General features: G+C 36.7%; 2 protein-coding genes across 2 annotated transcripts; both read right to left on the reverse strand.

Moving 5' to 3' along the window:
* On the reverse strand, positions 1 to 2,118 carry LOC132302610 (UDP-glycosyltransferase 74F2-like). The gene is made up of 2 exons (XM_059799521.1): positions 1,439 to 2,118; positions 1 to 857 (listed from the first exon to the last, which is right to left on the reverse strand). The coding sequence occupies exons 1-2, from the start codon at positions 2,084 to 2,086 to the stop codon at positions 129 to 131; spliced, it is 1,377 nt and encodes a 458-aa protein (XP_059655504.1). The 5' UTR covers positions 2,087 to 2,118; the 3' UTR covers positions 1 to 128.
* A 1,461-nt stretch (positions 2,119 to 3,579) lies between these two features.
* LOC132302619 (uncharacterized) lies at positions 3,580 to 14,320 on the reverse strand. Its single transcript, XM_059799532.1, has 15 exons — positions 14,161 to 14,320; positions 12,526 to 13,131; positions 12,128 to 12,440; positions 10,832 to 10,978; positions 10,652 to 10,740; positions 10,416 to 10,508; positions 10,087 to 10,213; positions 9,019 to 9,083; positions 8,747 to 8,921; positions 8,149 to 8,343; positions 7,973 to 8,020; positions 6,742 to 6,888; positions 6,525 to 6,607; positions 4,881 to 4,996; positions 3,580 to 4,000 (listed from the first exon to the last, which is right to left on the reverse strand). The coding sequence occupies exons 2-15, from the start codon at positions 13,116 to 13,118 to the stop codon at positions 3,909 to 3,911; spliced, it is 2,283 nt and encodes a 760-aa protein (XP_059655515.1). The 5' UTR covers positions 13,119 to 13,131; positions 14,161 to 14,320; the 3' UTR covers positions 3,580 to 3,908.
* Between the last annotated feature and the right edge of the window lie 1,486 nt (positions 14,321 to 15,806).

The following is a 15,806-nucleotide window of genomic DNA, read 5'->3' on the forward strand; positions in this document are numbered from 1 at the left end:
TACAAAAAATTGTAACCGAAATCTAGAAAAATTGAGAGAAACCTAGAGAAACTAGGAAGTATGAGTGTTGTTTATCATCTACACTAATGTCTATTTTATTGAATTTAACTGATCTACAGTGACCATCATTATTTGGAATTGGTCAATTTAGATACAAATTCATTGATGTTCAAATCAGAAGTCCCACCTTCACTAACTGCTTCTTTGGCCAAATCCCTCCATTTCATAGCATTCTTTCTCATTTCCTTCCCTCTTCCTCCCTCCATCACTTCCCTTACACAACCCTCAATTTCTTCTCTCCCCACAATGCCCTTCTCATCGACCCTAACTCTCACACCCACCTTCCAAACATCCTGGACAAACTTGGCATTCGTCGTCTGATCCGTCCACAGCGGCATCACCACCATTGGCACTCCCAAGCTCAATGCTTCAATGGTGGAATTCCACCCACAATGTGAGAAAAAGCACCCCACCGCCTCACTCGATAGTATTTCCAGCTGTGAACTCCACTTTACGAACAAACCCTTCTCTGGCGATGTCTCATCCATAAATTTTTTGGGAATTTTTTCTCCCTGGGAATCTCTAACCACCCACAAGAAGTTGTAGTTGCTTCCCTTCAAGCCCCATGCAATTTCCTCCATTTGCTCTTGTACTAGGTTGGCCATACTACCAAATGATATGTAAACAACCGAGCCCTTTGGCTTGGTGCTTAGCCAATGGGTGCAGTTGGACCCGTCTGAGTGGAAGAGGTTGAGCCCGTATTCATAGTCATTTTCGACCCGGTTGTCCAAGTAGAATGATGGGATTGTTGGTCCTATTGTTATCAACGGACAGACTTTTGACATTGTGTCCACCACCTATTTATTGTGAATAAAAGCACACTACAAATTATTATATAACTAACCATTATTTCATACACAACTTAATTTCAGCAAAAATGATGATATAGTGTATTAACCATCAAATTTAGGCTTGAAAATATTTGAAGAGAGAAATTATTAGAGATGATTCATATCCTCAGGTATAAGTAGGTCTAAACAAGTTTGATTTTGTCAAAACAAAATTACTTAAAAAATACTATTTAGATTTAATAAGTTAATCAAAGAGTTTAGTCAATCATAAGATCAATTATTGAAAAAAAAAAAAAAAAAAAAACACTTGATTAGACTCTTCAATTAGACTATTTTGTGCAAGAATCACTGTTCAAACTACTTTTACACCCATTTTACATATCAAGCTCAAAAGGACAAAAACCATTGAGATGGGAACTCCACTCATTTTGGTCATTAATAACCTCAAGATTGATTAAAAAACATAACAATAATCTCATGCATGCATGTGTGTATATAATATGAGGAGCTAATAATATTGGCAGAAAAAGAAAAATATATATATATATATATATATTTGTTATAGGATTATAACATGTATAGATCACCTTATCCTCCAGCTTGTAGAATGTGTTAACAAGAACATAGTCAGCTTTTTCCACATGAATAAATTGATTCAATACCAGCTCAAAGTAAACCGGGTTCGAGCCGTGCACATAAATGAATGATGGCATGTCCGGAAGCTCAAGCAACGGCATCCCCGGAATGGAAACCGGCAGCGAAGAGACCGGGAGCTTCAAAAATCCGTGATACGCATAATAGTATATGTAATTAACGCAGCATGGTTGGGTGAAGAAAGTGGCTCCAGCTAAGCCGAACTGTTTGGTTACTTTCAGAGGCCAAGGTAAGGTGGCGTCATAAATGACACAATCAATGGGATGGTCTGAGCTTTGGTACCTCTTGATGAGTTCAGCTAGGGTTTGAGAGCCTGAAACTTCTAGACGTTCGAGGTAGGCTTGGACGCTCTCGGCTTGCATGAAGCCGCCTTCGTCGTAGCCGTCGGATATCGTGTCGAACTGGACGGAGTCGGATTTTGGATCCATTGTGGTGGAGATGAAGGTGGTGATGGCTAGAGTGGCTTTGAGGCCTTTGGAGACGAGGCGCTTACAAAAATGGAGCATAGGGTTTATGTGGCCTTGGAGTGGATAAGGAAGGGCCAAAACATGTGCTCCATATGACCCCTTTTCCTTCTCCATCCTCTCCTATCCACACAAACATACTCTCTCTCTCATATGGACAAGCAATTTATAAGATGCTTACAAGAAAACAAGATATGTTACTTGCAGTATATGTATTAATTTGTCATTTTCTTACTATCATTTTCAATGCTGACAACTGCAGTGATGTCAAGAGTCACTCTCGCCCATCTTCACAAGTCTGACCTCTCAGAGAGACTGGACACTCTGGGAGTGAGGGTGAGGACCACTGCGGGGATATTTTTAGTTGTTAGGACCACAATATATAAACATATTGCTAGTGCCGACGGTGACATTGCCCACCAAGAGGTCAAGCGACACTCCAAGAATTTGGCGATTAGGTGTTCTGTTTGTAGGGAATCCAATGCCAATTAGGTCTTCTGTTTGTAGGGAATCCAATGTCCATTCAGTGCATCAAAACGACATCTGTATGTAGGGAATCCAATGCCCATCCAGTGCATCAAAACTATGCCGTTTTGATGCACCAGATGGTGCACCGGACACGAGAAGATCCACTAGAGTCTTAGTAGCCTAATACCATGCTGGTTCATAGGGGATCCGGTGCCCATCCTGTGCATTAAAACTATGCTTTTTTAATGCACCGGATGGTGCACAGGACAGGAGGGCATCCACTCTCTCATTCCAACAGGCCAACAACATGGATAATTGGCAATTAGGTGTTCTAGTAGAACCCAATGTCTATCCGGTCTACTTACGTTCCAGTAGGCCAGTGAAAACGGACATGTCACATGACAAGAACAGATATGACTTGTTACAGATAAATTGAATGAAGGACAAACTTTTTTTTATTAGTATTATTATTATATATAGGGCTTGTTACAGATAAATTTGATAAATTGAATGAAGGGCAAAATAGTTATGTTAGTAGTAGAAGTTCTTTAGCAAACTTTTTGACAAACAGATAAAAAAACTCTCATAGCATTAAAAGCTCTTCTATAATGCAGTTCCCAAACACTGACACATAAGCCAAATAGAAGAGCCAAATAGAAGTGATGGCTTCTGCTTCTCTTTCTTTTTTTTCAGTGTAAAAGCAAAAGTAAAAACTATACCAAACGGGCCCTTTGTAGAGCCTAATCCCCTGCTGTTTCATAGGGGATCCGGTGCCCATCGGTGCATCAAAACTATGCCTTTTTAATGCACCGGAAGGTGCACAGGATAGGAGGGCATCCACTCTCATTCCAACGGGCCAACAACATGGATAATTGGCAATTAGGTGTGTTCTAGTAGAACCCAATGTCTATCCGGTCCACTTACGTTCTAGTAAGGCCAATGAAAACGGACATGTCACAAGACAAGAAATAGAGCTGCACGCGCGCACACACTCAACACACACAGAAAGAAAGGAGGTAGAAATTGGCTAAAGAGGGCATTAAATGGAGGAACCTCTCTAGCAAAAACAGTTGACTAATATTGCAGAGCTTGCATACGTGCAACAAATTCAAATGTAAAATGACAATCACTTCGCCAAAACATACTTCAAAATATACTCTCTATCTTTTTTCTTAATGGGGCTTAAGGTATATATTTCCCAAGTCAAGTAGGAGGCCAACAAAAAGGCTCATGTGTATGCATTTTGTTTAGTTTTTGCCTATTAAGCACTAATTTTTACAGCTCTAGTTATCACATCCCTTGTATCAGATAGCTGAATTGTTTTTCAAAACTTCTTCCATCTGACATGGAGAGAGACCACCTAGGTAAAATAAGGACATTGCCAATGACTATAACAGTTCAACAATTTGTGATAAGAATCTTTCTACCCCATACAGCATGAATGACAGTGTCAGGCAAAATCGGATCATTGCTATTTTTTATATTCCTCATCAGCATCAGCTGTACTGCCGTCTTCTGCTCGACTGCCCAATCTCACAATGTCTTCAACGAGAATCTTCCCATCTGTAGCAATTAAGTTCACCAAAAAAAAAAACCATAAAAATAAAATAAAACAAGAACAAACGTATAATTGCTTAAATTGTGGGACTACTAATACTATCGAGAAAGAACCTAAAACTTATATATATCTATATATATATATATATATATTAAGGGAGTGGACAACTTAATAAAAGCATGATGTAGAATACCCAATTTAATTACTCGTATTTGACAACACAATAGTCAGTAATGAACATTCACAGAGAATTTAATTAATGCCTCCACCCCACCCAATCCCCATCCCCGCTCCATCATCTCCCAACACATGAAAAAGAAAAGAAAGCTAGGGAAAAAAAGAAGCTGCTTTCAATATCTAATCTACAAATTCTCAAGCTGGGTGAAATTTTTTGACTTATTATTGAAATGTTGTGTGTTCAAAAAAAAATGACACCCATTTAGACACAATGGCTGTGTTTTCTGTTCATACACATTGCATGAAACCACAAAGAATTAAACTTCACTATATCTCTAGACTCCGTTCTTTCATGTGCCATTTGGAGAAAATGTAGCCTTCAGAATATTTTATGATAAGATGCTTTTTCTTTATGAAATATTGGTCCATTGAATATAAAAAGGAAATACCAGAATTTTTGGAGGTTGTAAATAAAGCCAGTGCTCGAGCGGGGCTTAAATAAAAAACTGTTTTAGAACCATTTACTCCTAACAATGTTTAGTTACCATGGTTTTTCAGAGAAGTGTTTTAATAGCAATCGGCTAAGTCCTCCCCCAACCCCACCACCCCAACCAAAAAAAAAAACATATCAACATGTATTTAAATAACCGAGTGATTGAATCATCAAAAGTGATTGAATCATCAAAAGAAAATTTGAAAAGTACAAACCTCTATCTTTGGAAAGGTTGCTAATGAGTTCTTGGATTCCCTCCTTGTCTAAAGTGTTCTTCAAGTACATAGCTGCCGCTGCCACCTCCTCAGGAGTTACTTTCCCATCATAATCTCTGCACATATGCAACAGAGCTGAGATATTGGACTATGTAATATGAAGGTCAAAATTAACTAAAAAAGAAAGATTGTAATTGAAACCAACCAAGCCTGCTCCGTTGGACTCTGCTTAAGAGTCATTTAGATGAGAAATATTCATAATATATCAAATGACAGGACAAATAGGGGAGAATGGATCAAGATCAGCCAGGTCCAACTCAATCACACCAATAGACATTGGTAAATATACAAGGCCACAGCGATTCAATACAATGATTTTCAACTAAGAGACCTCATACGGTGAATTTACCAATTAATCAGATGGTTTTGACTATTGCAAGATTTGAGGCTATTTTGTAAAACATCCACTCTTCTATAATTGCCCTAATTATTATATTGGAAATAATATTGAAATCAGTCTATGTTGTTGTTACTGTCCTATGAAACCCATAAAAAGGTGGCATGGCTAATGCAACTAGGCAAAAACACAAAAAAATAAAAACTAGAGTTTATGATAAGACTAACATGCTTTTGCATAGATGTGAGCCATCTTATAAGCTCCATCCAGTGGCCTCCTAGTATAGGCATGGGTGCACGTTTCTGCATCATAGAGTTGCAATATTTTCTTCCCCAAAAAAAAAGTACAAGTTTTAATTGGTGATTGGTCACTGAATTTAAATTCTTTCTAGATATTGCCTTGCTCATAACAAGGCATTCATATCTATTTCCTCCTAGATTGATCAAATTTCAGAATAAATATCAGTATCTACTCTTTGCAAAACAACTCCAGCCAATTAGTCATTGGACCATCGAGAACATTACAAATTTTGTGGGAGGAAAATTCGTTGTTTGAATAGAAAACTCACACCAATATAAAAATTTCCCTGACCATGATGAGACAGTGATCGGAGGGGAAAATAAACACGAGTGGTCTCATCGAAGATAATGAAATACTGTGAATCCTAAAATCACAACATCACCTTTCAATCACGGATACGAGCACTCTAAGCAATATGGTCCTCTTCAACAAAAGCTAGTCTCACCCAAGGCCCAGTCCCCCCTCAAGGTATGTTCACAGCTTGGTCTAATGTGTGCAAGGATTGGCGGCGTATGGCAGTATGTTGATGGGATATCTAAAAATTCTAATATATCCCCATGGGAATGGTCTATTCAAATGCACTCTACAACAGGGTTTTATGGCATTGTGCTGATGGTGTCATAATCATCGCAGCTAGACCTGTAAATGGAACAGATTTGTAACAGATGAGGCTTGATCGAATGTGATAAGGTTAGTTTTGCCTCTTGTCCTTTCCGTTAATTTTGCCTTAAGCTTCTCCCATTCTCTTTGATTCCCATCCTACCCATTCTCTAGTCTCTACTGTGAACATGAACCACCTCACCTGGCTTAACCTAGACTTGCAATTTTTAACATTAAAGTATAGCCTGTCGACCCTGTCTGCTAGTATTCCATCAGATCATCTACCCTCAATTGCAGAATACCAATATACGATAATATGTGAAACATAATCCAGAACAATTATATACCTGTCAAGTAGTCGCCAACCGTCACCAATCTTGGCATCCACATCATCAATTTCCTTTTCAAGAGTTTGAAGCATAGCATCAACCTGAAATTTGATGGAAATACAAAATAATGGAAAATCATATTAAAGATACGCGGTATTCATCATAACAAGTACCAGAAAAGAAAAAAAATTATTCATCCATCATTTATTTATATTTCAGTACTAGAAATTCTTACTCTATCTATTAGCGCAGATGAAACATCATCGCCTACATCCTCTTCAGCAGCATGATCACTTTCTTCACGGGCAGCTCGATATGCCTTCATGGCATCTTCTTCACCATTGGTACCCTCTTTCTCTACCATGCTATTATAAAGTTCTATCTGGATAGGTCAAAGCAATTTACCATGAGTAAGAGGGATGTGATAAGCTGTATTTAATAACAAAGGAGAACACACAACAACTCAATTTTTTTTATCATGTAGACGTCAAATTACCTCTCTACTGACACAACAATACTTGTGCATTAAAGTAGTAATAAAAACAAACAACTGATAATCATTCATCCGGTTGGAAACAAAGGTCAAAGTTGTCAAACACCCACAACTCGATCCATAACGAAGTCCAAATACACCATCATATCAGAAAATAAGAAAATTTAAACAAACCTAAAATCCTTTTTTACTCAAATAAAAAATTACAGATTAGACATCAAAACTATCATGTTGGCATTGAAAGACTAATTTAGACATCAAAACTGGGAATGAAATATAAGAGTGTTCAGTTGACACAGAACCAAGGATAATTATGAATCTATGAGAAGAAACATGAGAAAAACTTATAGTTAGAGAATATTTAAATTAAAAAATAAAAAATGAATTAAAAAATTCTCTCTGTGTCCTAAAATAAATGTAGTTTTCTTCCCTTTCTTATTCATTCTAGTACCTTTGCTTTCTTACTTATCAAGTACATGAAAACAATAATTCAAAATGATGATACCTGAATTATGAATTCTTATCAAAGATTGAGAGAGATGCATGCAACAATCCTAAAGCCTCAACATCCTAGAAATATACTCCCTCTGTCCCAAAATTCTTGGGCTGTTTGGGGAATCCAACTTTTTAGGCAGTGGGTTTTTAATATTTTTTTATTGTATTGATAAGAGTAAATTTCCAAATTTATCCTTGTTAAAAGACAAAGGAGTACTCCATTAGTAGTGCACTTGTTTAATCAAGTCAATGTCAAAAGGATAGTTTGGCAATGTTCTAAAAAATAGTACATCCATTTTTGGAATGGGACATGTATTTTGGGATATCCCAAAATAGAAAGGGGGACAAGAATTTTGGGATGGAGGGAGTAGAAAGTTATTGAAATTGAGTGCTTTGTTTAACGTCAACCAGGATAGGTTACAATTGAATTGTCAAAGAAATAATCAATCGCTTATGTCAATTTGGATTTCAGACATACCTCCTTATTCACAAGCCCCAGGAACTCTTCGCGCTCGCTACTCACTGACTGCACAACAGATTAGCAGCAAAAGGGAATTAGCAGTGCAGATGACAAGTCACAACACTATTGAACTTTTGAGAAATAAGCACTAGAAAGGTATCCAAAATTGAAAACTACTAAAATTCAGTCCTTACAGATGCAGAAGCTAAGACAGCCAGTGCACGACTGAGTTCACAAAGCTGCTCTTGTTTTTCTAGAGTTCTTCCTCTAGCCTGTTCTTGAGCGTCTCTTGCTGTTGGATCGGTCATTTCACTCAATGCCACATCCTCTTGACTAGTAACAGTTTCCTTCATCCTTGCTTGCTCTTCTTCTTCTTTTTCTTGCTCTTCCTACAATAATTAGTTTAGAACAATTAACGTGAATAAAGAGAAGTAAATTACAATTTACAAGTGAGGCTACAGAAACTTTCCTGAGGCTCAACCTTAAAGACTCAAGTGATCCTTCAAGATGTATAGAGGACACCTCGAGATTTGAGGCTTCAGCCTCATTTTCTAACCAAATCAAGAACTAGTAGGCATGGTAGTGAAAGTGCTAGAGGAATTCTTTTGGTTTTAAGTTCGCATGGCAGGACCCAAAGTAAATGTTGCAAAAAGACTCGCGGTAACCGGAAAATGCAACAAGTCCATTGGTTAAAGTGTCCTGGCAATAGAACACTATAGTCCGTTCAAGTACAGGTTGCAAAGCTAAACAGGCTGTTAATTAGGCAACAGCATAAATCAAAATTTTATCAACCTTGATGAGTTCCTCCTGCATTTCATAGAACTCCAATTTCCTTCTCCTTTCTGAAACAGAATCTTCAGATGGTAAGGCTGTGACACCAACAGTATCCACAACCTCATCAGGGAGTGAAGACAGTGTAGCTCTAACAGCTTCTTCTGGCCTCAATTTTCCAGCTACAGTGAAGGCTCTGTGTGTGTCATCAGACCAGTAACAAGTCAGATCCAGTACAAAGTATAGATTACAGCAGGACTTTCACTTCCAAAAAAAAAAAGACCTTTAGGTACCTGGAAAGGATCATAAGTGAAGATGGTACAGAGTGATTGAGAGATAAATCCAACCAATCTCGGAGCTGCAAGAATGAAGCTGAGAAGATTAACATGAAAAGAATATGCCAAAACCTTACTTGATGCAAATTTATAAAATCTCTAGATGGGGTGGACTATCAAAAAGGATTATGTAGCTGATAGACTTCGCTTTATGCATCAGAATTAACATTTCTTTTTCCGGCTGTAGAAATCTTGAAAATTGAAATTTTCAGAGTCACTCAGCTTTAAAGATGTTAAGTTGGCTAATTGTTTAGTGTCAACAGAAAATGCTACCTTGTTTTTATGAGCACTTGAATGATATTTGTGAAGAAACACATAATGAACACCAGATATAAATTATTTTTTTTTTGATGCACCAAAAGCAATTTTTACAAACGAATAGCATCCTCTTTATGACACAAGTTTCCAACACAATTATGATCATGTAAGGTTGTGCATCCAAATTTTGTGGGTCAATAAGTATGCATATCCGTTGTACATATATTGGAAGATACCAAGAAACAATCTTATGAACAAACAATATTTTTGAGACTTTTTTTTTTTAATTGGATTTTTTACGTACTCATAAATCCAACTTGGACCTAGCAATGCCAATCAATGTGAACAATGAGTTTTGGTATTGCCCAGTTCCAGAACATAATTTTCAATGAATCCATGTAAGTTCTAAGGTTTCTAACCATCAGTTGCACAACACAAGCAAAGTACTGAGTTTTGTGTTTAAAATTTCAGCTGGTCTTTGGTGATATAATCAAGAAGCCTACAATAAACTTGACAGCAATACGTTAAAAGTTAATGACATTTTTTTATTTGAGGTGTAATTTATACAGAAATAAACATGCAATCTTGAAGTTGTCTGTAAAACTAATGTGGCTTGCATATGTGATATGCAATCTACAACTCATGCTTAATAGAGCTAACATAATCCACCACTGTTTCCATTTTTATCATATTTGTCAAATACTAATTGACAAAAGGAAAGAAAGACGCACAATTGGATAAAGAAAATACTAGAAAAGAAAAGAGAACCTGTAGGCGCATTTCTTCCACCGAACGTAATCCAAGCATGCCTCGCTCTCTACAGTCTTCACGAAGTTCAGCTTCCGAAAGTGACTCAACACCCTCCGCTTGAATCAATTTATCATCATTCTTTATCCTACCAGAACAATAACCATATAGATAATGAACATAAAGATGTTCAAGTCAAGCTCAGCACACACCGAGCTTGGTCAGGAAACTCCAGATCTCAGCTGCCAGCTCAGATTTACTCAAAAAATTTTAAACCCATCGTTTCTTAATAAACTAACCAAACTCGTTTCAATAAAATAAATATATCAAATGAAAAGAATATCTCTAACCATCGCAATCTTTTCCGTAGCATGTAACGCAGATATGCATCTGTTCCAAATGGGCTGATTCCCATATACTTGCACATATTCACTAATCGAGGCCTGATGGAAGCAAATGTATCCAGAACAAGGGTAGAAAATTTTAATATAATCTCAGTCAATAAGCAAAACAAAGACAATATACTAATGTCAAAAGAGCTAGCAAGGTTACTCTAAAATAAAAAACATTGACAGTAAAATCGAACCTGCTGATATTATCTAGCGTAAGTTCATCATTGAACAACTTGGCGAAGCCCAAGATTTCCTCATTGGATACACCGGCACCTGTTCTAACCTGCATCAACATACCAGGCCATGTAGAAAGAAAATTAATATAAAGTAAGGGGGTAAATTATCCATGTCTTCACCATTCAAACTGTACAGACCCTGTTCAAAAATTCATCAAGATCTTCCGCTGTCTTTTTAGTTTCTCCGCTCCGTGAGTTTTGGACTTCCTTCGCCATCTCTTTGACAGTATCCTGAAGAAATTTTGCATATTCTATTCTCGCATGTAGCTTCCTTTTCAGAGCTTCCTACAAGTTGAACATTCAATGTGGATCAACATCCTCAATTAGTAGAGGCAAAAAGGATAAAGAAAAGAAGCAACAAAGCCAAGGTGCGTGCTGACTGATATGCATGCAAGGATGCAATACAAGGCCAGGGTATGCACTCATACACACATGCTATACAAATTGCATGTGAGCGTGGCATGAAAGAGAGAGAGAGAGAGAGAGAGAGAGAGAGAGAGAGATGCATTAACATCAAGAGGGAGAGAGGAGAGGAGGGGGGAGGAATGGCGCCATCCCTGAACAGAGATTGAGAACTTTTGCAGGTATTTTTATGAAGTAGATAGCCCATATTTAACTTTTTCAGGTAGTTTGGCACTTCATGCTATGTCATTTTCCTACTTTTTAAAATTCAACTTGTTGGCCAATTTATGTTGTATCTTGCCCATATTTAGTCGCGAAGGTATTAGCGTTCTTCGGTAAGTTGGTAACTATGATCTAGCTATCTTAGATACTCTTTGCCTCTTTTACAATCCAAAATGGTCCATAGCCAAGAGAGTAGAGAAATAGCAAATAGATTTCTTTGGAGAGATTAGGGGAGTTTTCAATAATAACAACAAGAAGATGGTTTAAATAATAAATGAGCCTCTGAAACGGAAGTGATTAAGCAGTGGATTTTAGTATGCTGCGATCAATGGAGACATGAAGAACGGAAAAAAAAGAGGGTAAAATCCAAGGTTGTAACTCCTTTTTTGAAAGAAAATTTGTTCCATGCAGTGCTAAAATCCAATAACATACTTGTGTGGGTGCATACTGACAAGCATCTGAAAAACCTATATAATCTATAAAACTTTATCGATAAAAAATAAGTCCGACATAATGAGGAGGGGGAGAGAGAAATTTTTTGCTCCCAACTTTATCAAAGTAAGACTTTATCAAAAGAACAGTTCTAGAAGTGCAAGTTGAGTGAGACATCCCATAGGAGATCCAGTTTTCCTGAAAGCCTCTTCAAGATTTAGGCATGGAGATGCACTATATATTGTCAGGCATTCCAACACAAACCCTTTAATCAGGAAACATTGTAACAAAAGCAATAAGAGCATAAAGATGGAAAATCTGCATACAGTTCACTTCGGGTGAAGCAGCATATCGAGTGATACCCATCAGAACTAGTACCTGCTCTTTCATCTTGTCTTGAAAGGTTGACGGCAACATGTTGGGAAATAACTTCAGAAATACTGGCAGCAAGAACTCCATGAATGGGACAATGATAAAAACTGCAAAAGGAACTAGCCTGAAGATATCAGCTGTGGTTCGTGTTAGCTGTTGCCTCTCTCTCCTAGAAAGACTCTTCCCACCAGCAAGTTTTAGCAGCAACCTTGAACTGATCCTCACATCAACCCACAATAGCTTAAAACCCAACCAGTAATGTTGCAAAGTTGATACAATTTCTTTCTTCCAGTGAGTGAGTTTCTTGGCCCAATCTTCCCTAAAGGACGAAAATTTGTATCAATAAATCCACCATATGTGAAACCATGTTGTTTAAATCAAAACAGATACGAAACAGATTCTACCTGCTCATAGAGGCCACAGCTCTCAAGGCAGGACCAATACCTAAAAAAGTGGCCCATACTCTTCGTAAAATTGATTTAGCGAACTTTTGAGATTCTTGTAACTTTTTGGCTTTTAGTTTGGCCTTCGCAGTGCTCAGACCTTCAACAGCTTGATCACATTCCTGCGGAGATGCTTCTTTTCTTTTTTTAGCAACCAATTCTTCCTTTTCTTCATCATCACTACCCAAATCAGGTTTACCTGCTGTTGCCGTGGAGGCATAACGTATAGATTGCGGGATCACCCTGGCAGGCATTGGGGAAATAAATTCTGATCTTCCATTCCCATAATGAGATCCTGTCATTGCATAACATCTACGCCTAAAAAGTCCCAAGGCCGAAAAGTTAAGTAATTCCTCATTAACCTGTAAAACTGCATTTCCATCCTTTCTGCGATCTTGAGTAGCATGTTTAGCATCAGAGCTCAAACCACGAGAAACCAAATACCGAGTAGATTGACCATGATCCAGATTTTGAAAACTTTGAAACGAGCGAGCAGAGACATTCAGATAATCAGAAACAAGCCTCCTCCTCCTCAGAATAGCTCTAGAAGCCATAACCAAGTTTTCTCTTCACAAAGAGAAAAACAGTCACATATCCCAAGCACCCACTTACTTAAGCTAGAGAAACATATTAAGAGTACCAATGAAATAAATTATAACAAACATATATACAAAATAAAATAACTGCCAAATAAAATTTTAACCCAAAAAGGTACTACATTTCCGTATATTTGACATTTCTAGTCAATTCATTTCCAAAATGCACATTCAAAAGAAAATTAACCAATATATAATCAATAATATAGTACAAAAAGACCTAGCTCCAAAAAAAAAAAAAAAAAAAAAAAAAAGAGAAAAATGTTCAGAAAGAGAAACAAAGACCTAACTAATATTAAAGCCAGCCCCACCTCAAAATTGAAAAGACGTGGAGATACCACTTGAGCTAAAGGTTTGGTTGTACAAAAATGAAAATGTTAATGAAGTGCAAAGCGAAATTATATTCCACCATCAAATAAAAACAAAAAATAACCTCATAATTGAAAAAAGAAAAGAAAAAATAGTTAATTTTCTCTCCTATACATCTAAACACTATATTTGAACTTTAAAAACTAACTATAAGTACAGATACAAAAAACAAAAAGTCTCAAGTTTATTCAAGATGGTGTAGTCAAAAGTAAATTTGAAGTTCCATAAGGCACACAAAATTAATTTAATTAAAAAATAGAAAGAAACTGGGGAAAAAAATAGAAAAAAGAAAAGAAGAAGCGATGAACAAAAGAAAATCTCAAGCTTGTGTGCTGCTGGTCACGAAAAAAATTTATCAAGGCATCAAGAAAACAGAAATAAGAAAATTTCATACAGAATAAAAATTTCTCAGCGTAACATGCCATTCGAAAAACACATATAAACAAAAGCAAAATTAAAGCGGAAATCAAGTTACGAGCCAAAGATATTTATATACATACACATACGAACATATTCATAATTAAACTACACATACACTAATTCATACAGAAATTACAACATAATAGATATACAAAAATATGTATAAATACAGAATCAATGTCCTTAGCTCAGTACGGAGGTGACTACTTACAATTTCGGCAAGACTCGGCACCAATGGTCGAGAAATCGACGAACAAACCAACCGGCAGAGAGGTGAGGGAATGGAAAGAGAGAGAGATGGAGAGTTCTAGAGAGAGAAATAGGACAGAAAGTTAGGGTCAGCCGTTTGAGGCAACACGAAAAACTGACGGAGACGATGCTGAGATTTTAGAGAAATGGAAAAAGGGTATAGTCAATTCTGTACGCTCGGGAGTACGTACTCCTCACCATATCCGACGCTCGATGTTTCTTCGATTCCCGTGATTCAACGGTGATTGGTTCGATGAAATTGATATTTCAGTGGGCCCCCACACGGGTGTGGGACCGGTTTTGAATTTTATACAGTGTTAGGTGGAAAGAAGCTTGTGCGATAATGGCCATATTGTAATATGAGAGAGGTATTGGGTGCATCTTGGACATATCGCCATTCGCTGTAATAGAGTGCCGCTCCAAATTTTTTGTTCTTGATCCGCAAGAAATAAATACTGTTCATTGCCACGTGGCAGGTGGAGATTGGTTTTCAGAAATGCTATAATGAGGATGTGTTTATTGTAAGCTCACATTGTCATCTATTGGATCAATTGTATAACGCATCAGTCGGTAGATCCAACGTATGATAACACAGACTCGCCGTGAACGGATCTCATTCTCAATCAAGGTTGAGCTCATTCTCTACGCTCGGTTGCAGCTAGATAGTTGAATTTTTAGACAATTTCAAGCTGGACTTGTTGGATTTATAGACTATAATTTCACATTTTTAAAAATAAAAATAAATTAGTTTCACATTATTAGGGATGGAATTATTTTGGGTCTGACTTAAGTGGCATTGAAGAAGAGTGAGAGTAGGAGCGAATTCAACAATAACAAAATATAAATTACACACTGTATGAATGGGAGCGAGAACGGGAGTTTGTTCAGAAGGTGAGAATGGTACTAGTTAATAATTATGTAACTTGTTTATAACTTTATCACTTTCTCCCATTAATGGATTATCCATTTTTTTTAATGAACACCAATTATTGCGATTTTCCATTATGGAATCGAGATGGGTGTGCGGAAGAAAAAAATTTCAAAATCAAAAGAGCTTTCAAAATCAAAAGAGCAATTGGGTTGAAAAAATAAAGGATTTTTAAACATCTTGTTATCCTATAACAAACATATGTTAATAAGTTTTTAAAAGGAGAGAGTAGCACTCGTTAAAAAAGCATGGTGTGATTTAAATTTAACTTTGTCACTATAATGTTTAATATTATCAACCATTTAAAGGGAATGATTGTGTTAGCTCAGGTAAAAAGTGCATCAATATGAACATTATTTTATTTTATTTTATTTGAAAGGTGAATTAATCTTTAAAATTATGGTTCTTAGTTGAATGAAAAAAAATTTGACACTCTAAAAGTTTAGACTTCCCTTTGTCCGATAAGGGAAATCATAAATGAAAAAAAAAGGAATGGCATAATTGTGAAGTGTGACTTTGTTTTCACTTTTCTGCAACAACTGTACACATTTTTGTCATTTCAACTTTTTCCCAGTATTATGTGTGTGAGTGGAAATCATTTCATTGTCAATAAGGCAATAAAAACACTTTTTTATTTTATTTTATTTTATCAATCTAATATTTAAAAAAAAAAAAACAAA

The sequence above is a fragment of the Cornus florida genome, unplaced genomic scaffold (genome assembly GCF_030987335.1).
Source record: "Cornus florida cultivar Cherokee Brave unplaced genomic scaffold, ASM3098733v1 CherokeeBrave_3.0.0_Hap2_Chr01, whole genome shotgun sequence".
NCBI lineage: Eukaryota > Viridiplantae > Streptophyta > Magnoliopsida > Cornales > Cornaceae > Cornus > Cornus florida.